Below are 25,756 nucleotides of genomic sequence, written 5' to 3' on the forward strand. Positions count from 1 at the left end.
TCAACCACCACTCTTAGAAAGAATTTAGACATATATAATTGTTAGTAAGGTTAGGTTAAGATGGTTTTGTTAATGACTTTGAGGTAGAAAATCTTGGGGAAGAGTTTAAAGTTAAGAAAGGCACATAGTTGAGTGAGGGACTCATTGAGGTCCAAAAACAAGTGACAGCCTAGCTATTGCTGGCTGAGGTACCTTTCTTGCTAGAATGGATTGGTAATCAAAGGTGATGATTACTTCCTGTACCCATTTCTGCCTTCAGCTTCCTGATAGTAAAAACTGTTGATGAGTAGGTTTGCACTCAGTATTTAAAGTAGAGCTGACAAGTTTGTCATTTGTAAAAGTTTAGATTTGTGATTCTTTTAAGATTTTATGATTGCATTTTGATCAATAGATAAAGTGAATGATCCTTTCTTAGTAACTACAAAATGCAGTCTGCCAGCAAAAGAACTGGCTGAGAAACATACCTTGCTTGCTTACACTATGTTAATCTATAACAGGTTGCTTGGGTGTGATGAATGTATGTGGGTTCTTGGGACAACTCATTTTTTCACCTGTAATATGTAAAATGTTTAATCATGTAAGGGGTATGGAAACCATGCTTTTTTTACTTGTATTCACTGACTTAAAAAACAGAATGTAATTTTTATACTTCTTGAGAGATTTTGCTGGGGTATATAAGCTGTAAAGAAAATAGTATAGTTAGTTAGAAGGAAGACATCAAGAGAGACAGAAAGGAAACATTAGGTTAGAAGAACAGAACAGAAAAAGAATGTCTCGAAAAACAAAAAAGTAGAACAATAGAATGAATAATAAAATGAACTAAGCTTTGGCCCTCAGAAAATTCTGTTTGTCCAGTAGTTCACCTGCTCTGCATCTCAGATTCTCTGACCTGCTGAAGGCTAGGTGAGATCCTGACTTGAGTGCCTGTGTGTGTGGGGGGGTTGGGGGGAGCATATTTCTGTGTGTGTGTGCGCCCGTTTCTCTTTTTTTGCCAGCCCCAGAGACTTAAGTTTTGCCCCATTCGCTGGCCCCAGACAATTAAGTTTAACCCTTCAGATTGAAAAGTCAAGTTGTATGATTAGTTCAGCAGCTCCGTGGATCCCCCTCAATCCACAAGATGCTGAAGTTTGGTCCTCACAGCAGGAATAGTTCAGGAAGCTTTGGCTGAGGTTTTTTTTTTTTTTTAATACTGGGAATGACATAGCACCCACAGAAGAAATCACATTATTACTTGGCTTCTGCTGCCTTGCAGCATGATTATTTAAAAAAAAAGTCTTAAAACTTGTACTCCTAACTACCTGCAGCTTTTATTTGCTTCTTGGGAGGCCATTCAGAAATTTGAATTGTATGCTTCTGATTGTAGCTTTTACTCACAAGCAGGGTAGGGCAGCACCCACATTAAGTAATCCAGATGTTTGTGGGAGCCAAATAACACAGGACAAGAATGACTTATGGTTTTTTTTTTTTTTGCTTTTTTTTGTTTTTGTTTTTGTTTTGTTTTGTTTTGTTTTTTCGAGACAGCGTTTCTCTGTATTGTTTTGGAGGCTGTCCTGGAACTCACTCTGTAGACCAGGCTGTCCTCGAACTCACAGAGATCCGCCTGCCTCCGCCTCCCGAGTGCTGGGATTAAAGGCGTGCGCCACCAACGCCCGGCTGACACTTTTGTTTTGAAGCAGAATGTTCAGAAGTTTATGTCATAGTGGCTGATTCCCAGATTTAGATGTAAGGTATTCTTTATGAGAATATCAGTCTGTCGGAGAAATGTAGTTAATCCTTGATAGTCAAGAAAACCTTGTATTTCCAAATGTGCATTCTGCCTTCCTGTCACATTCTCAAGAGTTTACCTTTTACCATCAGCTTATGTATGTACTCACTAATAGCAAACTATTTAATATTAATTTATCCTGTTATCTGTAAACGTTTACTGACTTCCTATTAGCCCTCTGTTGAGCACCAGGAATATTAAGATACATATCAAGAATGGCATTAAGCTTGCCATAATTATTTTGGTTCATTTTGAAATTGTAGAGATGAAACTTTTATTTATTTTAACCCTCTCGCCTCCTCTAATATGTGACCAGAACTATAAATGACAAATATGTACTGCTTGTTCTTTAGGAAGAATTAATGAGCATCATAAACAGGAAATAAAATGATATTGTTCATGCAAATATATAATGCCAAATGATAAAATGAAAATCAGCAAGCAGTGGCAAAAGTAATAAACTATTTACTGTCTTATCATGTTAAGTAATTCACCAAGACAAGTCGCAGTCAAATTAAAGTGAGTTATGGAAAATGAAATACATAAACATGTATTTATACAAGTGCAGACTACATAGTTTCCATACAGGTATGTAAATGTAAAGATATACAGTAAGTGCACACTCGATGACTATGCAGGCAACACATAGTTAGTTCAGATACTCTTGTATAGTCCATGCACAAATCTTCCCAAAGTACACGTTTAGTCACTCTTAGGGATTTGGAGGGATGATTTAAAAAAGGACTGAGTTCCTTGCAAGAGTATCAGTATGAACTGGATGAGGGTGAGGATGGTCAGTTATATATATTACTTACTGTAATTTGTGATTGTCGAGGAAGAGGTGTGGTGGTTGGTGTAATAGTAATACTGCTGGTGACTTTACTGGTTGTTTTGTTTAGTGCCCCATTAGTTAAGCCTTGAGTTCTGTTATCCTGCAGTGGTGCTGAAGGGCTGGCAGGTCTCACGGGGCTGGCGACAGCTTGCATGTAAGGACTTCCTAAGTGAATGTGGATTTTATTATCCTCAGTAGTTATCACACTTGAACCGTTACTGTTTGAACGTTGAAACTGCCATGATGACTGCCTGTCTGGGGAGACTCTGAAAATTGCGTGCTTGGCACTGATTTCTATCGGCTCTGGGGAGCGACCCTGCTCAGGAGAACTAGCTGAACCAGCCATTGCCAAAACCTGAATGGGTGACATTGTCCGTTCTGGAGTTACAGAACCACAGGACTCTGGGGTCTGTGCTCTGGCAAAGGTTGCCATGGTAACTGGGGGCACGCTTTGCTCTAAGTTCACAAGGCTTTCTGTAGAGGTTTTGGACTTCACTGGTGTTATGGAGGCATTTTGGAGAATGGTAATCCTTTGCTTTGGGGTACCACAGTTTGGTATCACCGCTGTGCTGGTATATGAGTGAGGACTCTCTGTGGTTGGGCTTGTGATTTCAAGAGTAGCTGTATTTTGGGCATGGTCTGGAGTAACCTTTATGTGAAGGGGCTGCCCAGGTGTGTGACTTAGGACTAGATCTCCAGGTTGCACAAAGTTGCCATTGGACTTAGTTTGTATTTTTCCATTCTGAGGGTGGCCCTCCTTCGATTTCATCCAAGGAATCCATAGTTTCCTGTTCACAGGAAGTGAAGTAGATGGATTACATTTGAAGGACAGCACAGATTCCTCATTAGGGTCCTCATCTTGGTCCTCACTCTCCTCATACAGTTGACCATTGATGACTGCTCGTTCCAGAGGAATGAGGCTCTTATAGTCTGGTGGCTCATTGTCTACTACTTCTGTTTGAACTTCTTTAGAAAATACTTGAGGGTCAGAGATTCTTCTTCCATTGAGACTAGGTCGGAGACTCTTACTAAAATGCCTATACCTCTCTAGCTCTTTAGTAAGGTTTTCAATCTCTCTTCCTAAATCTCTGTTTCTGTTTTCTTGTTGGTTTAGTTTCTTTTGCAGAATTGAGTGATCTCCCTGGAGGTGGCATATTAGGTCCTCTGTTGCCATGTACTCATGAATTTTCTCTTTCAATGCATCCACTTCTCTTGACAGGTGACCTGACTTTGCTTCTTCCTCTTGAAGTCTCTTGAAAAGCCATTGCTCATGGCTGGACTCTGTCTTTTCTGCTAACTTGTACTTGGCAAGTTCCATTTTAACACGTTCCAGCTCTTCAGACAGAAACTGAGCCTTGTCTCTCTCATTAGCATACCTCCGTTCTAAGGTCTCGTACTCATCCTCTGTTTTCATGAGGTCATCCTCAATGGCTTTCATATCCTTTAGCTTCAGCTTCAGCTTTTCCACTTCTTGAGAGAGCTCTTTAATCTTATTGTTTTCTTGGTGCAGTGCTGATGTGGACTTACTGGAGTCTTGATTTAGTTTGTTTTTTACAAAATCTTTCTCAGTTGCTTCCAGTGATTGAAGTCTGTTTTTCAGTATATTCATTTTTGACAATAGGTCATGTCCTTTCTCCTCTTCTGCTTTGAGTTTGTTTCTGAGATCATCTCTCTCCTTAGTTACAGTGTACATCTTCTCTTCTGCATCAGTTTTGGACTTGAGAGCCCTTTTAGTTTCCTCAATTAACTTCTCAGTCACTGTTGTTACTTTATTTTGCTCTGCCTGGAGCTGAGAGGCAGTGGTTTGTAACTTATCTTCAGTTTGCTTTAATTTTTCACTCATTGTTTTGCGTTCATCTACAAGCATTACAGTTAATGTTTTCAGTTTTGTTAAATCATCCTTTAGGGTGAATTCTGTCTTTTCTAGCCGACTCTCAATGGCTTCTAGCTCTTTGATCCTGGTGTTTAAACTCTCCAGTTCTTCAGCCAACTGCTTTGTGGTCATCTTTTCTTTTTCTAAATTGCATTTCAGAGAGTAGCACTCTTGTTTGCTTTTGTCTAAAGCGTCTTCTAGTTTTTCCAGATCCGTAATCCTTTTACTGAGTTTCTCAACCTCTAGTTTGAAGTCTTTACTCTGTGCTGTCTCTTTCTCAAGCCTTTTATTGAGATCCCTGCACTGTTCCTCCATTTTTATGAGCTCTTCATCTTTCCCCTCCATATCCAGCACACGCTTCCTGAGCTCATCCACTTCAGCCATGATGCCAGTGTTTCCACATTCTCCCTTGTTGATTTTTTCCTTAATATCTTGCAGCTCCTCTTCGGCTTTTCTTAAAGACCTGTTGGTCTCCTCTAACTCATCAATTTGCCGGCTAAGTGCTGCCAGCTTTTGTCGGAGTTGGCGATTTTGACTGTCCTCATTGGTGAGCTTCGCCATAATTGTGTCTTGGTTCTGGTGGAACGCTGTGGTCTGTGCCTGCAGTTCTCTTTCTAGTCTGGTTGCCTTCTGCTCTTCTTGCTGAGCTCTGGCTTCAACAAGGGCTAGTTTACCATGTGTTTCCTTTGCACTTGTGGTCAGATCTTGGATTGTCTGTCTTTGAAGGGCAAGCTGAGCTGTAAGCCTTTGTTGTTCATCCACCACCATCAAAGCAAAAGACTTCAGCTTGGTCAGCTCCTCTTTCAGGGCCTTGATCCTCTTCTCTTTTTCTTGTTCCTTCCTCTCCTGGGACTTAGTTTCTTGATCAATTAGCTTCTTTAATCTGAAAAATACAAGAGTAGATTGCAGTTAGTGCTTTAGTAATTTATCAGCTGCTATTAAAATAATTGTATCAGTTCATAGATAACATCCAGAGAAGTTTCTGAATCGATGAGGAAGGAGAATCTTTATTTTAAAATATTGATACCTTGTCCTCCCCCTTTAAAATCTGGCTAGCATTGATTAGTAACAACAGTTGAAGTTCACTGTGAGCCTTAAAAGGAAACAGGCAAGAGTATTTAGTTTAAATTGTTTGGACTATCAGTGAATAGTTATAGACTTGAGATTTCAGTTAGATGTGGCTTTAAAACTACACCTGCCCATACCAGCTAATTAACCTGCATAGTTCTCCATTTCCTCATATTATCTTAGGGGCTTTTTGTGAAAGTGAGGCAGTTCATCCAACATTATCGCAGCCCTGGCATTTGGTAAACATTTGATAAATGTTGCCATGGTGCTTTTTAAATTACTAATTCTTGTCCTGTATTAAGTGACTTGCTTGAGCCATTGTGTATGTGATATATTACTAGTTACTGTTTAACTCCTTGGTTATTAGTTAACATATCATTTTATTCAGTTTGTCTAGAAGTTATACACAACACAGATTGATCTCTGTGTATTCAGACTTTGGTTTACACTAATAAGATAGCATCCAGGGAACCACTTCACCTGTGTCTTTATCTGCTTACTCACTGTTATTTAAAAGGGGGAACTAGAGGCAACTGAGTTAGGGTTGGAACGCTCATAACATATGGAAGAGCAGGGAGCTTGACAGCAAAGAGCTTACTGATAGAAATCCAGAACTAGGAATGGAAAAAATCTCTTAGCAGGAACATATTGAATCCCTCTTAAATGACTCTATTTTAACACACTATTTTTTCTTTATTTAAAATTATCCTTCATAACAGGAGGGCATTTTTTCATACAGAATAAATGGTCTTTTCCATGCACTTGGTTACCTCTGTAAAGAAGATACAGTTTTAAACTTGTGAGTCTCTTAATTATACTGGGAATGGGCTAATTATACAGGATGTAATTGCTGCTCTGCATTGTTGTGCAGAAGCTAAGATGCAGTCCCTGAAAAGTACTTAACTTGGTTGGAAACGTAAATATGTGCTTTCTAATCAAGTCTGTAAAGTTGGTAATATGTTAATAAACCTGTTATCCATCCATCCATCCATCTCTCATGCACATCTCCCTGCGCACCCTAGTCTGGCTTCTAACTTGTCCTCTTGAGGCTGGCCTTGAACATGTGTCCTCTTTTGCCTCATTTAGGATTATAGTACTCCACCATGGATGGCATAATAAATCATATCAATTTGCTAGTTAATTAACCAATCTGTTCTTTTTTAAAATTAATAATCTGAGAGAACATTTTTTAAAATTTAAATTAGAAACAAGTTTGCTTCACATGTCAATTCCAGGTCCCTCTCCCTTTCCCTCCCCTCCTGCCACGCCCTACCACCAACCTCTCCAATATCCTCTCATTTCCCCAGGGAGGATGAGGCCCGCCATGGGGGTTTCCATAGTCTGTCATTTTATCCAGGGCAGGGCCTAGACCCTCCCCCCCAGAGTCCAGGGTGAGAGTGCATCTCTCATTGTGGGATGGGCACCCAAAGTCCCTTTGTATGCCAGGGATAAATACTGATCTACTACCCAAGGCCCAATAGATTACCTAGGCCTCCTCACTGACACCCACGTTCAGGAAGAACATTTTTTTAAAGGAAACAAACTTGGGGCAGTCTGGGGGATAAAGGCTTCTTTATAAGATCCTAATCTGTTCTTTTTTAATTATATTACACAAGAGGCGGGGTGGAAAGGTAGTGTAAGAATTCAACTTTTGAATGGCAGATCTCCTTTTAGTTTGTTCTGTTTGGGGGACCTGACAAAAGATTGACTGGGCAGGGTGCTGGGGCGGGGGCGGGGTGGGGCTGTGGTGACCTCATCTGTAGTCTTGGCAAGAGGCTTCATGACTTTTGCCTTTTGTCACTCCCTGCTTCAGACACCTGGGAGCCTGAGAAGAGAAACATGGCAGCTTCTTTCTGGTGGTGTAGAGTTTTGCAATTCTAGGCAGGAATCCGGGAGAAACTGCTGTAGCGGAGAAACAGCTGCAGAAGAGCTTCGTCCTCAGACCTCTGCTCTAAATTCACACTTGAAGGTGCTAAGAAGGTATTGCTGAAGCTTGCTGTCTTCCTTATTGGAGAACAACTTCACAAAAACTCCCAAGGCTTTCTTCTCAGCTTTTTAAATAAGAGCACATGCTGTCCCCTTTTCCTGAGAAGGGAACATGCTTTCTTGGAATATAAGAAAGGGAAGATTTTTCTTAAGTGAAATAGGAAAGACTTAAAATGGAATAACTGAATCCTGTAAGTATAGTAACAAGCAAAACAATATTGAAAAACTTTTGAGTTGTCTTTATTGTGTTCAATGTTTTTGGCAGCAAGCTTAGTGCATCTTTTGGAGCATGATACAAGTGTCATGCACCTTTTTCCTGGTATTTATAAACTGGCTGACATTGATATCTCCCTAAGCTTCAGCTCCAAGCTAAACATACAAAACTGATGATTGCATTATTTATGCTCCAACCTGAAACACATAGACACCTAGTGATATAGTACCCTCTCTGCTGATTTAGGCTTTTTTTTTTAACCCCATTTAATAAGCATTTGAATCACCTGGGAATCTTGTTAAAGGGCAGATTCTAGTTCTGTGGGTCTAGGGTCAACCTCACAATTTTCATTATGACAAGCTCCCAGATGACTGGTCTCCTGGCCTTGGGCTTCATTATGTAATGTCAGAGTTCTAGCTGAGGGAGACTTGAGTCAGGAAGGTCCAGGAGATCCAGAACCTATGCTGTCTCCCCTAATCGAACTGCCTGTTGAGACCAGGATATAGACCACATCTTGGGACTGATCCAGACACAGTGTCTATCACTGAAACTCTCTGAATTGGAAACTGTGGAGCTAAAGGAAAGATGGCACTTGTGATTGTTTGGGAATATTTACATAAGCTATGCATACATACATGCATGTATATATACATACATACACACACTGATTTTAACCTACAGTGATTTTAATCTATTTGTTCTTTTAGCACCTATATTATTTTATTAAAAAATTGAAGTTTTAAACAGTTATAGAAGTTACCTCTGCCATTCAATGTAAAAGTTGCCATTTACAAACTAGACAGTCTAATCATCCTTTGGGGGAGATAGTCTGAATTCTAAGATATGACTGTGTAGGAATTTGTCCTAAGGTGTCGCCAGTGTCACCAGATGAGGATAAACACGACTCTCTATCCAGTGCTGTTTCTTAATCTGCTGCTGCCCCTGTGCTGTCTTAGCAAGTTCTAGATGAGTTCCAAGGCTAAGAAAACTCCCTTGGTTAGAGTTTGCCAAACAAGAAGGCTGTTTTGAAAGGGTTGTTGGAAAAGAGGGCTCACTGGACACAGCACTTTCCGGGGAGATGAGATTCAGAGAGTGTATATAGGAAGTGCGAATGTAGGCATTAATTCCCTTTAAGCTCCCCAGGCAGCTCTGCAAGTTTGTGTATCCTTGGGGGTATATGTACCTCCATTTAAAGACTACTGTCTTGGAGTACTCATGTTCATGCTCAAATACTGACATTACAGGATTACAGGAACATTCACTGAATCCTATCCAATAAAAACAGGTTGTGGAAGCTGATTTTTATGGACACAAATGTGAGGTAATTAAATCCAAACTGGCTTAAAGCAGTGTCTTATTACAGCTTTTCTTTAGAGTTTCTTTTATGGCTCAAAATTGTTTTAACTTACTGTGGTTTATCACTATTATTATGTGCAATGCCAGTTACTTGCTTTTTCAAAAATATCACATCTGTCATCTTGAGTGTTTTTTTGGTACCAACCATAATGCTGGCCTTTCAATATAAATTACACATTCAGAGGGTCCTTTCAGTTTTTATTTATACACATATATGTCAACATGCATCAGCCTATATTTTATCTCCTCAGTGTGACATGGTTAATAATATGCAGCATATAATGCACATACAAAACAGATGGTGCCCATCTAGATGCTGTATAGCCAATCATACCCATAGAATTTATATTACAGTTCTCATTATTTATGTACATCATAATCAACTCCACTAAAATATTATCTTCTTAAGACTCAAAAAAGTGTTTTCTACAGTGGTTACCGAAAAGCCCTCTGGAAGGAACCAAATAAGTGTTGTTGTTTTTTTTTAAAGAATGAGTGAATGAATAAATAAAACAATGGACAAATATGCCACCCTATTGAGCGTGCCTCAGATTGCCCTAGGCAGTTTTGCTCATTTTTAAAGATGATTTTTCTCGGGCTTAACATGTATGTGGTTTTAAGTATTTAAGAAAATGTGGCGTGAGTCTTCCCCTCTGTGTTTTCTAAATACAAATACATTATTGTCTGTTTCGTAATTATGGAGCATCAAAAAAAAAAAAACAAAACAAAAAAATAAAACAAAACCTACTCTAACTATTCCTTTCTTCTTTACATTCTTCAATACAACTCTGGTTACTTGGTTATGAGAGGTTTAAATGGTCACATGCTAGTTCCTCACTCTCCTTTGATTATTTCAACGCTGCAAAGAAGCAGTTCTTTTACTTTCCCTCTCAGCTGAGAGCTCTGATGCATTCTACTTGAGTATTGTTTTCCTGTTGGCCCACACAGATCAGATTAGAGTAAGTGTCAAGCAATAGTAAAAAGTCCGTGCTCACTAGTGGCACTGTGTTACATCTATTCCTACAGGGACCAAACTGAAAGAAGTGAACAACTTTAGTCACTTTGGTTCTTTTCGCCCAGCCTTTTAAAGAGACAAATACTCCACTGCTTTTGTAACGTGGATCTTGAGTTTAGCAGTTGATGTTTAAATATGGCAATACTCAATTTACAAGAAAGTCTTCTAGACTAGGGCTATTATGAGGTAAAGGGGGGGAAAAGAAATCTGTTATTCAAGAGTATTCAAGAGTTCATGGAAAGGCTAATGAGACAGCTTAGCCCATAAAAGAACTTAGTGCTAAGCTCGAGTACTTGGCTTTGATCTCTGGGTCCCACAGAGTGGAAGGAGAGAACCAATTCCCTAAAGTTGTCCTCTGATCTCAATATGTGCACATTCGCTCTTCCCCATCTAGGTTAGTTAATGCAATAAAGAAAAACAAGTTTTTAGACTGAACAGATAACTCTAACACTATTTAACAAAAACCCCAGAACAACAGTTTCAGTTTTTAGATCTGTTCTTTTAAAGCTTATTGAGGATCCCAAACTTTTGATTGTTTGGATTTTATCTGAATTTACTGTATTATTAAAATTAAGGCCTCCATGTGGTGGAACAGACCTGTAACCCCTAGTACTTGGAAAGTGGAGGCAGAGGCATCAGGAGTTTAAACTTTTCCTTGGATACATAACATAAAGAGCATTTTTAGTGGAAAAATAACCTAGAAACAAACAAAAAAATTATGAGCTGCATTGTACTATACAAGCTGTACTGAGGACACTGGATCCTCAGATCTATTTTACACATTCCATTAGCTATAGTAGCCAAGGCATCATCACAGGTCATGTAGGAGCTGGAAAACATGTGCATTTTTGAGAGAGTGGTAAAAGGGGTGTTTATGACTCTTGGGGTGACCTTGCTGATCTCTTGAAGAGGCTGAGCTTTGAAGTCGTTGCTGTAGAGAATATGCAGGAGAAATGTAATGGCAAATGACTTCCTCCAGAAAAGCTTAAGATTTGTGATACCACTCTGTTCTTCATGCTGTTGCTTAGCAGCCCTTGTTTCATCATGATAGAATCCCTAGTCTGCTCTGATGATTTCATCATTAATATATCCATTTGTTTGCTGCCCATCATAAGAGATAGGTTTTCTGCCTTCAATTTGTTCTTCTCAGTTCTTTGAACTATCTATCTATATACTGTTAATGTTTTCCTTGAAACGATTCTTTGAAATGAGAGAATCTCAACCAATGATTTTGTAGTTGGCTAGCTTGGTAGTTTTGTTTTTTTGAAGAGGTTCTTGCCCTGAAGCCCAGGCTGGCTTTGAAGTCAGCCTCCTGAGTGCTGGGAGTGCCACTAAATGGACCAAGTTGCTTGTTGTTTAATATGGGTTCAACAACTACAGCTCAGCTGACATTTAATTCATTTCAGAGCTTTATAAGGTACGTACAGCAAGCCCCTAGTGTGTGCAAGACACTGTTTATGGTTTTTTTGTTTGTTTTTTTTTTTTCTTAAAAACCAGCATACTTACCCAGCCCAATCTGGTTATAATTTGTGTAGTACCTTATCAATGACCAAACAGATTGATCAGAACAGATCCATTTAGTCTTAGGGAAATAATATAATGTGTGTGTTCTTATTACTCTAGAGGCTAGTTTATAGTTTAATACTTTGCTGATTTGGCATGATGATCTGTAAGCAGAATACTGCATATATTACATTGCTATATTTTTGTTTGTTTTTGTTTTTTGAGACCAAATTTCTCTGTGTAGCCTTGTCTACTCATTCCGTAGACCAGGCTGGCCTCAAACCAACAGAGATCTGCCTGTCTCTCTGCCTCCTAAGTGCTGGCATTAAAGAAATGCACCACCACCGACCTTCCTTTATTCATTTTTTATGTGCTCTCCTGGTTATAGACTTTGATACTTAGGTTGCATTACATCCCATTTTATCTTTTAGTTTAATATGTCATTTTAATTATTACATTGCATTGATAACAAGTTCTAGCAATTTGAAGAGTGATGCATGGAATTTGTTGGAAAGCTTTGCTTCCTCCTTTTAGGACAGTACTATAATTTATGTTTCTTGCTGTGCTCTTTGCCACTTCAATGGGACTTTTCACTGTTTACTCAGAGTTTTAGGAGCAACCTTATTGTATGTATGCTGCTTCCTTTTATTTATCTTACAAGTCAAAGGATTTTTCTTTTTCTCTTTTAATTAGTTACAGCATACCATAGCCATAGTGTAATGCTCAATTCATTTGACTTAGTCAGCAAGATCTAGAAGAACAGTCAGACTTTTTGTTTTCATCTGCTAGCCAAGTATGAGTGTATATCTGTGTCTGCTTTATGTCTTTGTTACCAAAGATCCTGTCATCGTTGTTGAGATCATTTAGAGATACCATAAGTGGGTCCAGATTCAGCAAGCTGGTTACTATTTCCCTTCGCTGTGAAATAAGAATTAGAACATGAAGTAAAGGAGAGGAGGTTGTTCAGGGGTACAGATGGCAAAAGTGAGTTAGGACTCATAATTTGGACCATCTTATTTAGTTCCCCAGTAGTCAGGGAAGTAACAAAGAACTAGGGAAATTCATCAGGTAAAGAGGATTCTGGGAGGACCTATGAGCAAGAACTGGTATGGGTCAAATACTGCTGTCTTAAAATTGAGAAAAGAACAAAGTAATGGATGGAACGTCCAAGCCTTAAAGAAAAACTGCTGGAAGGTCAAACTACAGACTCAATAAAACACCAAAATCACAGAAGTGGTGAGGAGAAGGTAGATACTACAAAGAGAATTTCATCTTGAAACCAAAGGAGGTACCTGTGGAATATGGGCTAGCAGACACTCCCCCCAATCACTGTACCGGGTGGCCATTTGGAAACCTTGGGCTGGACCTGCGAGTAGAAATGGGAATAAGGATAGAAGAATGCCTCACTGAGTTTATCAGTATGGGCCTGAATTGTGTGTCATTTGCTTCTATGCTATAGTATGGAAAGCTATCTAGTTAAGGGTAATGATGAATGTGGGCCTGCCTATAAATAGCTCTGGAGTAGAATTTTTGTCAAGAATGCCATAGGTACTGGGCTCAAATCCCAGCACTGCAATAAGAATAAAAGATGTTTAAGTGCCACAAATCTTGTGCCCTGTCCATCTTTCAGTTTAAAATTTTCATACTAAGAAATTCCCAGATTTTTGTTTTTCTGTTTATATGTACAATTAGGGGAGGTAGGAGTAGCAAGAGGGAATTTAGAAAAACAATAAAAAAACACAAAAGCATATACTACTGAACTCGTATGGAGAACCTACTCACCTTTTGGGGGTAGGGGACAGGTTCTTATTGCTTATTCCCCTCTGAATTGTGGTTCTCAACTATTTGGAAAAGATTCCTCAGATGATTTTTTTTCCTTTTCCAGACTTTACATATTGATTAATGCCCCCTGCCTTTCCAAATGAGTAGGTTTTTCAATTGCTGTCAGACTAAGTTTCAGATAGATGTCTCCGTGAACTTTTTAGGTCTGCTTGGGTCCACCACAGCCATGGCAGGGAATATCTTAGGGAAAAGTATTGAAGTTACTGCAGCTTTGGATTATCATCTACTATTGTATTCCTGATAGTGATGTGCAGCCAGCAGAGTTCTAAATGTTGCTTGAGAATGAACTCAGGTTTCTAAGACTGACCGCTCATCCTCCATATCCTTCCTGCCCTCCTTCTGGGCTTCACTGTGCACCTCTGTGACTTGTATTTTGTCCGTTGACATTTGCTTTCTTTTGCTTAGGGATAGTGTCCTTTCTTCTACCTGTCCCCCCACTGTCCTTAGTAGTAAATAATGCAGGTAGCTAAGTGACAGGTAGCCTGTGCTCTGCATAGCCCTGAAGCATAATGGGGAAGAGGTAGAAAGTAGCCTGAGAAATTCAAATCCCAGAGTTTGGTTTTCAGAACTGAATCCTGATTTTCTGTGTTTAATATAATTGAAGGAAGCTATTTAGTTTATTCATCTTGCTGTCTTCATGGATAGAGTAGGATAATACTAGAACTTCTCTTATAGTTGGGGATGTCTTGAAGATTAAGTAAAAATACAGTTCACACAAAAGACTTTACAGCCTGTCATAGCCAATGTCTTATCGTTAGAAGTCAGAAGTATTAAGAGTACAATTGAAATGTTCTCATCACAAAAATCTAGTACATGAGCTAATGGCTGGTTATAGAAAATAAACTTTTTTTTCTTTTCAATTGAAAAAACAGTCTTATAATAAGTGGACATGTATTTACATCAGAGAAAAATAGTATGTATGTGTGTATGTTCATGTATGTGTATATGTCTATATGTACATATATGTATATGTGGTGGCACAGTAGAGCTCCTCAGCCATATGGGCTGGCAGGAGGTGAGAAAGCACCTGGGGGAGGAAATGGAAGATTCATTCTGGAACAGAAGACTGCATGATAATCAGTTGATTTGATCTATCTGTGCTCATTGTTAGCCATCCTGGTTGCCATTTTAGGTTAAGGTTTGTTTAATTGTTCAGCCTTTGCTCCATTATCATTTTGGGTTGATTAGGTGCTGTGGGGCTCTTCTAAGTATGTTAGCAGTATCCATTGTCTGTACCAACTAATGAGAAATGTTTACAGACATTAAAGGTGTTCTAGCATTGAGGGTAAGGATGGAGAATTGTCTGGTTAAGAATTGCCATCTAGTGTGAGTTAATATGTGGGAAAACTTTTGTAGAATGTTCTTGTAGTAGTTACCTTTGGCATTCACAACTCTTCTTTATTCACTGCTCAATTGTGTATGAGATCAGCCATTAGTTTTCATTTCTTTTTTTGTTCACAGATCTACTCCCCAGCTCTTCTCCCTTCCCAGAAGAAAAGGAATACGCAATTTCCAGTGCAGAGCCAGCCAGCGTACCAATGGATGTACCTAGCTGTCCTTCCCAAAGCCTGTCTGCTGTTGACTCATACTGGCTCTTCCTTGAATGTGAATGTGCACCTTCTCTGCTGGCTTCACTGTCAGACTTGATCTGTATGGGCACACAGATGGCAGGGTGGGTCAGCTGACTTAGGACAGACCCGAAGGGAACAGCCCTTTTTTCCCCCTGTAAATATTTGGCAGGCTTTTTTTCTTGAGTTAAAGAGAAATTGTTAAGACTACTAAGGACATTACTAGGGCTATTTATGTTCTGTTATCTGTCCAGAAAAACAAAACAAACAAAAATCCCAGGTTTGAATGATGAAGCTTGCTTTGCTCTGCAGCCCACCTTCCTGCTGAGGACCTAACCCTTTGAAAGATATGCTGATTTTTATATTGGGAGATTTTTGACAGTGCCTCCCCAGAATAACATAGACTGTCCTTGAACTTTCGATCTTCCTGTCTCAGCCTCAAGTGTCTACATCACCATCAGTGGCTCATGTTGTTCCATAACTGAATTTTAGTTGTCTTTATATACTTTTAATTCTTTGAGCAATATGGATTTCAGTCTTCATTTACAGATCAGTATTCATGGAGAAATATCTCAATGTGTATATTAAAGGGTGGGATCCCACTTTACCCTTTACCTTCCAAACTGAAACTACAGATGCTAACTTCTTATCTAGAGTGTCTAGAAATAGACAAGCAAATATAAGTCTCTCATTCTCTCATTTTCTTACACATGATAGCTACTTAGCAATCTTTTTTTTGTTTGGTTGGTTTTTTTTTTTGGTCATACTGCATTTCTTGGAGCTTTCCACTTGATCACGGTCCTCAAGCAGGAGCAGAAAAAGTCAGTAGAATTTGATCTGGTTAAAATTTTCATGTTAAAATTTGTAAGACTTTAAAAGGCAAAATAATGGATAAAGTTATGGGAATTAGTCTTTTTTCTCTTTTGGAAGTTTTTCACTAGTAAGATAAATCCTAATAGTGAAATTATCTGATTTAAAACAGCACTTTGTTGTGGAGTTATACCATTCCAGTGTACTGCTTTTTGGTAGCCTTGGGTCTGGACTTCAGTTCCCAGGGTGATATGTGGCACGTATGCAGAAGGATTGGTCTTTCATGGACCACCTGATTGTACTTCATTCTTAAAGCAACTGTATAGATAAGCTAATTTTTATAGGATGGGGAGGGACCAAACATCTACAGGTAACTTACTGAATAGCCCAGATAACCAGAATAAGAACATATTGGCAACCAAACCTGTGCTTCACACTCCCATACCCACCCCCACCCCCCCACTTAACCATGTCACATGTGAGAGAACCCACCAACTAATGTGGGTTGACCTTAGAAGAGTTTGCTGTTTCTCCCATCTGGCCTGCTGGTTTCCCCTTCGCTCAGTCTGCTCCACTCACACTAGGGCTTTTGTTTGTTTGCTTTTTGCTGTTCTTTAAACTAAATAGCCTATGTACCTTTGTTTGGGTTTCTCTTTGTGAGTTACTGGACTCTCATCTTAACTAGTCCCATTTACCATACCATCTATTGCTTATTTATTTGATTATTCCTGAGAATATAAACGTCATGGCCTAGAAGAATGGCTTAGTGGTTAAGTGTTCTGGCTGCTCTTTCAGAGGGCACCCACCTGGTGGCTTATCTGGTATTCTCCATAACTCCAGGGCATCTGAGGGTTCTTCTGGCCTCTGTGGGCACAAGGCATGCATGTAGTGTGCAGGTAGACATGCAGGCAAAACACACACACAAACTAAAACTAGAATGTAAACTTTATAGGTGGGGGTGTGTGTATGTGTCTCCCCATTCTTGCACATTTTAGTTAGTAATTGACCAATCATTGGTGTTGGTTGTATTGTTTTATTTCTACATTAAAAACAGCACATATTACTTTTTTGGTATTCAGTAATATTTGAACAAATACCTATTCTACTTTTATATTAGGTACAATATTAGGGAGTTAGGGGATAAGTATAAATAGCAAACAGGTGTTGTCCCTGTCTATACTGTGGAAATAATAGAAATGGTTGAGCAATTGCTTTATACCACATACCATGCTATTCCTGGAAACACAAAAGGCAAAATCAGTGTCTTTATTTTATAAATGAGAGCTCACTCAGGCTCAGAAAAGTTAAGTAATTTGTTAGAAGTCCAGCTTATAATTCACAGAGCCAGAATGCCAATATAATTGATACTCTCTGTTCTCATCACTAAGACAAATGTTCACATCTCTATCACATTATGTTGTGCACCGTCCTCACTGTGAATCTGTGTGCTAGGATATCCTATTTGTCAAAGGCAGAAAGTCACTACTACTAGCCATCCATTTTCCATTTCTATAGGCTTATGGCTACATTCAGCCTTGGTTATGAGACATTAACAAATATTCCTTTCATCTTTGTAATAATATAGCAAGTTTAGTCATTCAGCATCAATTTGTAATTATTTTTGAATGGTTTTAAAAATTGTCACTTTGCCAGTAATAACATCTCAGAATCCCTAGAGAAGGTAAATACCATTTCCATAGAACATTTCAAGTTCTTGGAAAATATTTTTAACAGATTGCATTTTCTCAAGACTTGAAGGCCACAATAACTGTATATCCTCAAAATATTTGTATTATTTTAGCTTGTTCATAATATTTGTGTACTTTTTTAAAAAAATTATTTTGATGTTCCTTTGTATCTTAGATTAAGGAAGTAGAAATGGATTTTCCAGAAAAGCATTCTAATGTAGGTGTTAAAATTTTTTAAAAGTCTCATTGATTTCAACCCACCCCCCTTTTAATCTTTCTAGACCTTGCTATTTTCATTCAGATATTGCAAGTATGTATTTTGGAAGATTAGTATAATTCCTTTGTCTTAGCACTCATATCTGTGGTTGACTTTGTTTCTTTTAGTCTTTTTTTTTTTTTGAGAAAGTTGTAACTAGTATATTCCTTTCCAGATGCTTTTGAGCACACCTCCAAAACCATAACCCTAATATTCTTAAGACTCCCTCCCTTTCTTCCTCCCTTCCTTTCTTCCTTTCTCTTTCCCTTCTGCCTCCCTTCCTCCTTCCTTTTTTCTCCTTCCTGACCTCCTTTTCTTCTTTCCCTTTCTTTTTTACTCTCCCTTCTTAGTCCCACTTTCCTCTCTTCCTGTTCTCTCTTTTTTCATCTCTTTCTAAAAGCCTTTGGTTTTCTTACATGGATTTATTGGTGTTAAAACACCAGTCATGCCAGCATGGATGAATTCACTGGGTTTCACCTTCTAGTAGCCTGGCTTTCCATACAGAGGCAGTGGCTGACATGGTATGTTTGGGAAGCCAAACATTTCCAGACTTGTTTGAGAGAAATTCAAACTTCAGAAATTTAAAAACCACAACAACAGAGGCGTATTTACTGTGACTTCTGAAATCACACAGTTTGGCACTGAAATTGGGTAGATAAGAATACAAAGAATGCAAAATGGGAAACATTTAATTCTTAGAGAGGACTTCGATTTTTTTGGTTTGGTTTCATTCTTCATTTTAACTGTAGTAAATTAGGGAAATGGGAACACTTAATACATTTAATAGTATGTAGTGGATAGACTAGTTGAAGAATGGGTTGTTACTCTGTAGCCTGTTTTCTTGGTAAGCAGACAGATTACAGACCACAGTGGGCATCCTCCATCCTCCCTTGTCAATGTTTCTCCTGAGGACCTAGCTCCTCAGGACCTAAGGTTGCGCTGATGACTTTGGAAAGCTGAGGTTTGAGGCCACATGTAAGTCTAATTACACCAGGCAGGAAAAGGCATGTGCCTTTTTAAAGCACAGATGACTATTTTATTTTGTATGCCCTTATGCAATCATTTTAAAAATTAAAACTTTGGTTATCATAGCCTTAGTTTCTCCTTGACCAACAATTCAGGGCAATTTGAGTTACATTTCCATTTTCTGCCTTTTCTGAGCCTTAAGAACACCCACATATATAAGTATCAGGTTACAGTCCAAGCTCAGGCTCATGACATAAATGAGAGCTGCATATTAGGCACTTCCTTCAAGATAGCATTATCCAGCAATACTTCTCCAACACACATGACAACAGCTTGATATCCCACTTCTGACTGATTCTTCCTTTGTGCCTTTCCCTGAGCAAAATGTTAGCCATTTTCGTGATGGTTACCTCGGTAAGGAATGGTCTATTTATGGTGAATTAAAGAGAAGTTTCTAAGTGTATTTGTCTGCTGTATGAATACCTATCCCTGAAATTATATTTTACATCCAATTTTGATTATTAAGAGCGGGCAAACTATTTCATGTTTTCATTAGTTAAAAAGCTACTGAAGGGGAAAAAAGTGAAATCAGAGTTTGTAAGCAGTTGAAAACCCAATTTTAGGCAGGAAATGTTGACCAGAATCTTCTCCTGACTTACTGCTGGGCCTTCTCTCACCTGCCTCCCATCTCCCCAGAAGCAGGAAGAAAGCAGTAGCTTCATGACTAAGATCTGGAAAGCCTTGGACAATCCTCAGACTTCAGCTCCACAAAACCAAAGCCTCCAGCAACCTTTAACGTTTTCCCCCCTTCCCTTCCTGTTTAATGTTGTACACAAGTTAGTGTGTCAAGAGGTGTGGTATGGCTCATGAAGCCTTGGTGACTTGTAACTATGTTCAGACCTTACATGGAATTGCATGACATTCAGATTTTTGTTTCTTTCTACAGAAAGTATTTGTTGTAGTTAAAGTTACAGATATAGTTAAAAGCAAAGAAGTAAATCCTCATGTTGTGACATTTAAAATGTCATGCTAAATTGAAAATACACGAGACTGAGAAATTAGCACCCAAAGGAGAGGCAGCTAGACTGTTAGTGTTGCCTGTGCCAGAAGCCTTTAGCCCAGGTGAGACATGATGGCAAAGCTTTCAAGATTAAACAGGTTCCAAGATAGATTTTAAGCCTTTTGTGTTACCCGCTCTTTTGTGTTACCTGCTCTCTTTCATACTTTAATAGCTCAGTAACCTGGGTCTTATGTTTCAGGTGACAGCACCTTTAGGATAGTTGTGGTTTTCTTCATGGGGAGAGATTGCCTTCCAGCAGGAGACTCAGGATTAGTTAATCAGAGAGTTAGGCTGAGGTAAGGTCAGAAACATAGATTTCTCTAGTAAGCCAAGTCCTTTACTTGATTGCTGGTGTCAAAGAACCTGAGCTCATCTGAGTTGCATCCTACCATGCATTTTCTGAGACTTGAGGCATATATCTTAGCCTAGTGGAGCAAATAGTAAGCCCAGCAAAGAAGGAAACACAATTCTCGAAGGACAACAGGCATAACTCAGTATAGACAGCATCTACTGGACCTCTGCTCTGGTTATGTCAGTTTCTTCTTCATCACACATAATCCCTTCACCTTGAACACTGAAATCTGTTAAGTCATCTTCCTGTCCATGCAAGTCCAGGTTGTTGTGAAGGCCAGCTAAAGGGTTAACTAATCAGTGTGTGTGTGTGTGTGTGTGTGTGTGTGTGTGTGTGTGTGTGTGTGTGTGTGTGTGTGTGTGTGTGTGTGTGAGAGAGAGAGAGAGAGAGAGACAGAGACAGAGACAGAGATAGAGAGAGAGATCTGGCTTTAAACTTTTCATTTTGAAATTTTACTTCTATACCTGTCACTTATGTTTGAACTCTATATACACAAGAAGAAACATTTTCTTAGACTATAACCCTTTTGGGACAAGTGGACTAAAGGTCTCAGAATTACCTCTTTTTACTAGATCACAAGAAACAGTTTCATTGTCTTGCTTCTATCACATCTCCCTTCACTGTGAGGTGGAGCACTTGGCAGCAAAGTTAGATGAGGTCCAGATAGGAGAAGCTGGTCAGAAAGCCTTACTGCTACTTTTGATTCTTTGTATGTTCTACCTAGTGTGTCTAATGAGACTCTAAGAAGAATCTTCCAGGGTATAATGTGGGGAGAGATGAATAGAACCACAAATCCCTTGACAAAGTTGTCACCTCTATTTGGTAGGTTACATACTGTGACATACTCAATTTGATAGGTCTTCATACTGTTGTATAAACATGTATACACTATATATAAATATGTGTTTAAAATATAATTATATATAAATGTTTTCATATTTTTATAATGCTTCCCATTTCCCTTGAGAATGATATGCTACTTCAAATATGATTATTTATATTGATAGTGAATGAAATGATACGTACTATTTTTCAAAGGTAATCTTCCCTTTAGCCGAAACGGATTCATTTCCCACCAATTCTAGGATGATTCATCTCTTCTGCTCTTCCCAATTAGCAGGCTAGCAAGCTAAGGCTAAACAACTAAGACATCTCTGCATTCCTTTGGGTTCAGCAAAACCAGGACATTTTCCATGTGCTCCTGGTTCTAGCAGTTTCCTTCCTTCAAGTTTAACAGTTGCAGACAATCGGTCCAACTGCAATAAATATTGTACATTCCTTTTATTATTTGCTCAAGAGATTGTTTTTGTTTTGATTTGCATTAAAAAATTTTAAAGGGAGGGGAGGGAAAAATGTAGTTCACCTTTAAACTTTTGTTCCCAGACTAGTGGGCCATGGGACACAATAAATCAACAGCCTATCTTGAAGGACTGCTCTTATCCCCGAGGCTGCTCTAAATGATTTGACAATCTTGTAGGGCCAATGTCCTTGTGTTAGGCTGACCCGAAGTTTCTTCAACTGATCTGTGTGTAATGACGACATCAATACCTTGGATTTTTATATAGACTCCCTACTTGATCAGAGTTCCTATAAAGACTGTTGCCCACTGTTCAGTCTTTTCCCAAATACTGCGATACTTGGAATAGTTGGCATTGTCCCTCTTAAGAGGTTTGGGGGAATCAACAGTACAAGAGGCTAGCCCAGTGAATGAATGGCAGAGCCTATTATTCTCACTCTTTACTTTCACCATTGAGACAATACTTGTATTGTCTGTGCTAGTAGTGTCACTAGTAAGCAAGCTTAGCAATTAGCTGTAGTCTGTTGTTTAATTTGTTGATGGGTAGAAGACAGTTGAGGTAGAGTCTCTACCAGCCTAACTTTAAACCAGGTTTTTTTGTTTTTGTTTTTTTGTTTTTTACGAGACAGGGTTTCTCTGTACTGTTTTCGAGGCTGTCGGTCCAGCCCAGCCTCGAACTCACAGAGATCCGCCTGCCTCTGCTTCCGGAGTGCTGGGATTAAAGGCGTGCGCCACCACCGCTGGGTTTTAAACCAGTTCTTTAACCAAAGATGACCTTCTTGAATTTTTGGCTGTCCTTAACCTTGTCTCCTAAAAGTATGTACCTACCACACCAGGCTATGTTAAAAAAAATTCCCATATTGCTTACTTTGTTAAACAAATAATCTCTGTGATCTACAGTGTTTCACTTAGTTTTTTGAAAAGCAGAGATGAAACCAAGAGCCACTGTAGCCTATGTGCAAGAGCACTGATGATTCTATTCTTTGTCATCAGTCCAGAGCTAGTCAGTGCTTAGAGGTTGGTGACATGGTATGGTGTGTGGTCAGCTTACTTACTCTACGTACCAGTCTATCTTATTCTTAGCATAGTTTGCTTGCTGTTGCTGAAACAATATATAAGACCTACACTGGAGTCAGAGCTGGCAGCGAAGTTGCCTAACTTTGAAATTAGAAAAATATCTCTCATGGAAATTTAGATACAGAAAGTACACACAGAAACTTTGGAGTCAAAGTCCAAAGGAAAGATTGTCTACTCCTTTCCAGGTCTTTGGAGGGTGAGTTATTTGACCTCATGCCTGCATCTTCCAGGCCCTTGGCTGAGGTATAGAGACTAGAAATTCAGAAGAATCCATTCTTCATTAAGGACAAAGCCACTGTGCTGTGCTCACTCATGCCCTACAGCAATTCACCTGGCGCTCTCTCACCACTTCCAATCTCATTATTTTGGGGGAGGGAGTTAACAGAGATATGGAGAGATGGGTGAGAGCTAAGAAGCGTTTGACTTGGTCTGTGTACACAATATGCCTGGGAGAGTAAGTTCAAAGAAGATCCACTGCCTTAACTTGATCTGACTCTCACTTGTTTTCTGCCTTTATTATTTGTAAGTCAGTTCTGTGGTTAACTCAAGCAGGGCAAAGATTTGTTTGGGACTTGTGATCAAAATGTAGAAGGGCCCTCCTCAGCCCATCATTGGCAGAGTACATTTTCCTTCCCAAATCAGCTTCTGGGTTGTAGGCCATTTACTCATACATTTCTTTAATATGGTTGTCCTAATGACACACCCACTGACAACAGCTAGATACTTTCCTAGATGCCAGGGAGAAAGCTGGTTCTAAAAGTAATACTGCAGTACTTTATAATCCCAGATACAGACAATAAACTAGTGAGTGTATGATAGAATGTCGTGATGCATAGTGTGAGGGTAAAGGAAGCAAGGTATCACCAGTTGCAAACAGCCTACAAAGGTATGGGCAGAGTGTTTTGAAAGTATTAAGTCTCTGATTTTCAAAAGAGGGCTTCTTGATAGCTAAGGAGGTTGGTGGAGTAGAAAGTGTTTAGTACTAACAAAGTCAACCATAGTTGTTAGTTCAAAGTGATGTCAGCACACACTTTCCACAGCACCTCTCATAATGAAATAGAGTGGGCTTTGCCATCCAGATGGCCTCATTAAGTTGTATTGATTTCATTGAACTCCTTTCCCTTTGTTCTCATTACTTATTATTGAAAACATACCCACCTATTTTGTTAATGAATTTTATGTCGAAATTGCTACATATAGTACCAAGTCTACTTCTGAGATCTGTTTGCTTGTCTTTTGAGTACCAATTAAAGGAGAAACCAATAGTCCAAGAGTGGAGGAGTCTTGGCTCTGCCTGAGTTGCTCAGTATTGCTGGTGCAGGGCACATGGGGAATCAGTGTCTTCTACAATGTCAGGCATCTGGATCAGATGACCACTGCCACTTGCAGCTGTGAAGGTCTGCTGACACCCTTTTCTGTGTTAGCTGCCAATGGCACATACACATGCTTGAGGTATCCCACTGTCCATTTAGAACTCACTGAGACCTGTCTTAAATGCCTATCTGTGGAGTTGAGTGCTTGCTATTTTCCTATAATATATTCTGTCTCTTGCCTTTGGACTAGACTAAGTAATTACAAATAGAAACAAGAAATTGGGTGTGTGTGTCTGCATCTGTCTCAGTGATCACTTACCTGTCCTACATACTCCCGTCTCCTCTCTTGTGCCAACATTCCTTAACTTTTTTATCACAAAATAGTTGTATCCTTAAGACTTAGACTTATTTGGGACCAGTTGAGCATAGGAACGTGAGGGTGGTTAGACTAGAGAGAGAACACTGCTAATGTATTCTTGACTGTTCTTGAACTCAGAATTACAACTGCTGGGATCTGATCTTAATGTGCTGAAACATTCCACACAGTCATGAAGAGGGATGTTTTGTCTCATGGCTAAGCAGGAGTTTGCTTGGCAAATCCCCTCAGTATTGTTTCCCAGTCAGGGGCACTGTTAATGCAGATTAATGAGGGAAAGAGAATCTCAACTCTTGTTTGTTAATGAAAAAGACGGAAGTGGAAGTGTTAACAGCAATGTTGGCGATGATCTGTTAATAATCACTTAACCTCATAGGAGGATTCAAGACAAATGTCACACATCTCGCTAAGACTTTGCAGTCTGCATCACAATGGAATTAGGTTGGTGGCCCAGAAGTACTGCAGTGATGGCAGAAGCAGCCATATGAATGCTGCTTTGAACGTTTGTGATGCTGACTGCAGATGCAGTCTTCTTTATAGATTATTTAAAGAAAACTCACAGTTAAAAGTGAAGTGAAATTCATAGCCCACCACAAATTATGTAAACTTAGGATAAGAAATTAATGATATGCCCAAGAGGATAAGGTGTAGGGCATTTTAGATACTTCATACAGCGATTGGCTGTATGAACAACAGATGGTACCTTCCAGGCCCCAAGGAAGGCTGAGACCAATACTGCTTTCTGTTGTGATTAGTACTCCACAATATGCAGTCTCTTTCTGTCCTTTTTTGTTCATTTTTAAGTGAGAGGATCTAGATTTTTCCTAATCTTTTAAAAACGTACAAAGTGTGAGTGAAAATTTATTCTTCCCTAATTCTCACTTTTTAGACTTCAAAATCTGTTTATTTACAGAGGTTTGGATTTTTGTTTTTGTTTGTTTTTTTGGAGGGAACAGAACAGAGAATCTTAAAACGAAATCGTGTGTGTGTGTGTGTGTGTGTGTGTGTGTTGAATGAACTCTTGCAAGAATACTGGAAAATGAAGACAAACACTTGATTAATGTTTTCATATTGGCCATTATTATAGTCTATCAACGGCATTAGGAAAATACAACAAATCCAGTGAGTAGCAGTAAGGTTAATTGCCATAATAGGGGAAATGAACTTACTAAGTCTAAGATTGCAGTGTGCTTTATTTGAACATTGTCCTAAGAACTGAAAAATGCTCACCTAGACAGCCCACTTTGAGATAGTATATCAATGCAAAATTTGGTTTAGCTTTCAGTTTTAAAAGAATTTATAAGTTCTTTAAGGCATGCTTAAAAGTTAGTATGTATGAAAACTGTAATATTAAAAGTATGTTATTGAAATGTTTTTAAAATTGATGTTTCTGTACTTAGGAACAAAGGCAAACTCTAGGAAACACAGCTATAAGGGCTTTGACAGAGGTATGATTTTCAACAGTTAAGCTGTAGGTTATGTTATAGATGGTACTTGGGTATAGCTGAAACAATAATTGATGTTTTCTGTTTCCGTCCT

At 39.0% G+C, this 25,756-nt stretch overlaps 2 protein-coding genes and 1 long non-coding RNA gene across 6 annotated transcripts in view; 2 read left to right on the plus strand and 1 right to left on the minus strand.

The window, feature by feature from the left end:
* The window catches only part of Cmss1 (cms1 ribosomal small subunit homolog), a 296,653-nt gene that overhangs the window by 23,435 nt on the left and 247,462 nt on the right, over positions 1–25,756 (plus strand). The window lies entirely within an intron of this gene.
* Filip1l (filamin A interacting protein 1 like) overlaps positions 1–25,756 on the minus strand; it is a 234,968-nt gene that overhangs the window by 16,209 nt on the left and 193,003 nt on the right. For 2 of the 4 annotated variants that reach the window (XM_021231009.2, XM_005076733.4), the window contains one exon: positions 2,215–5,353. In XM_021231009.2, the coding sequence (XP_021086668.1) occupies positions 2,560–5,353 (2,794 nt within the window). In that variant the 3' untranslated portion in view covers positions 2,215–2,559. Of the gene's footprint in view, positions 1–2,214; positions 5,354–21,180; positions 21,411–25,756 lie in introns of those variants that run through there. The other 2 variants (XM_040750626.1, XM_040750627.1) reach the window with 2 other exon arrangements.
* LOC121141926 lies at positions 7,724–15,918 on the plus strand. The gene is made up of 2 exons (XR_005878893.1): positions 7,724–11,526; positions 14,916–15,918. It is a non-coding gene; the product is annotated as an uncharacterized LOC121141926 (long non-coding RNA).

This window comes from Mesocricetus auratus, unplaced genomic scaffold (genome assembly GCF_017639785.1).
Source record: "Mesocricetus auratus isolate SY011 unplaced genomic scaffold, BCM_Maur_2.0 Super-Scaffold_100008, whole genome shotgun sequence".
NCBI classification, from domain to species: domain Eukaryota; kingdom Metazoa; phylum Chordata; class Mammalia; order Rodentia; family Cricetidae; genus Mesocricetus; species Mesocricetus auratus.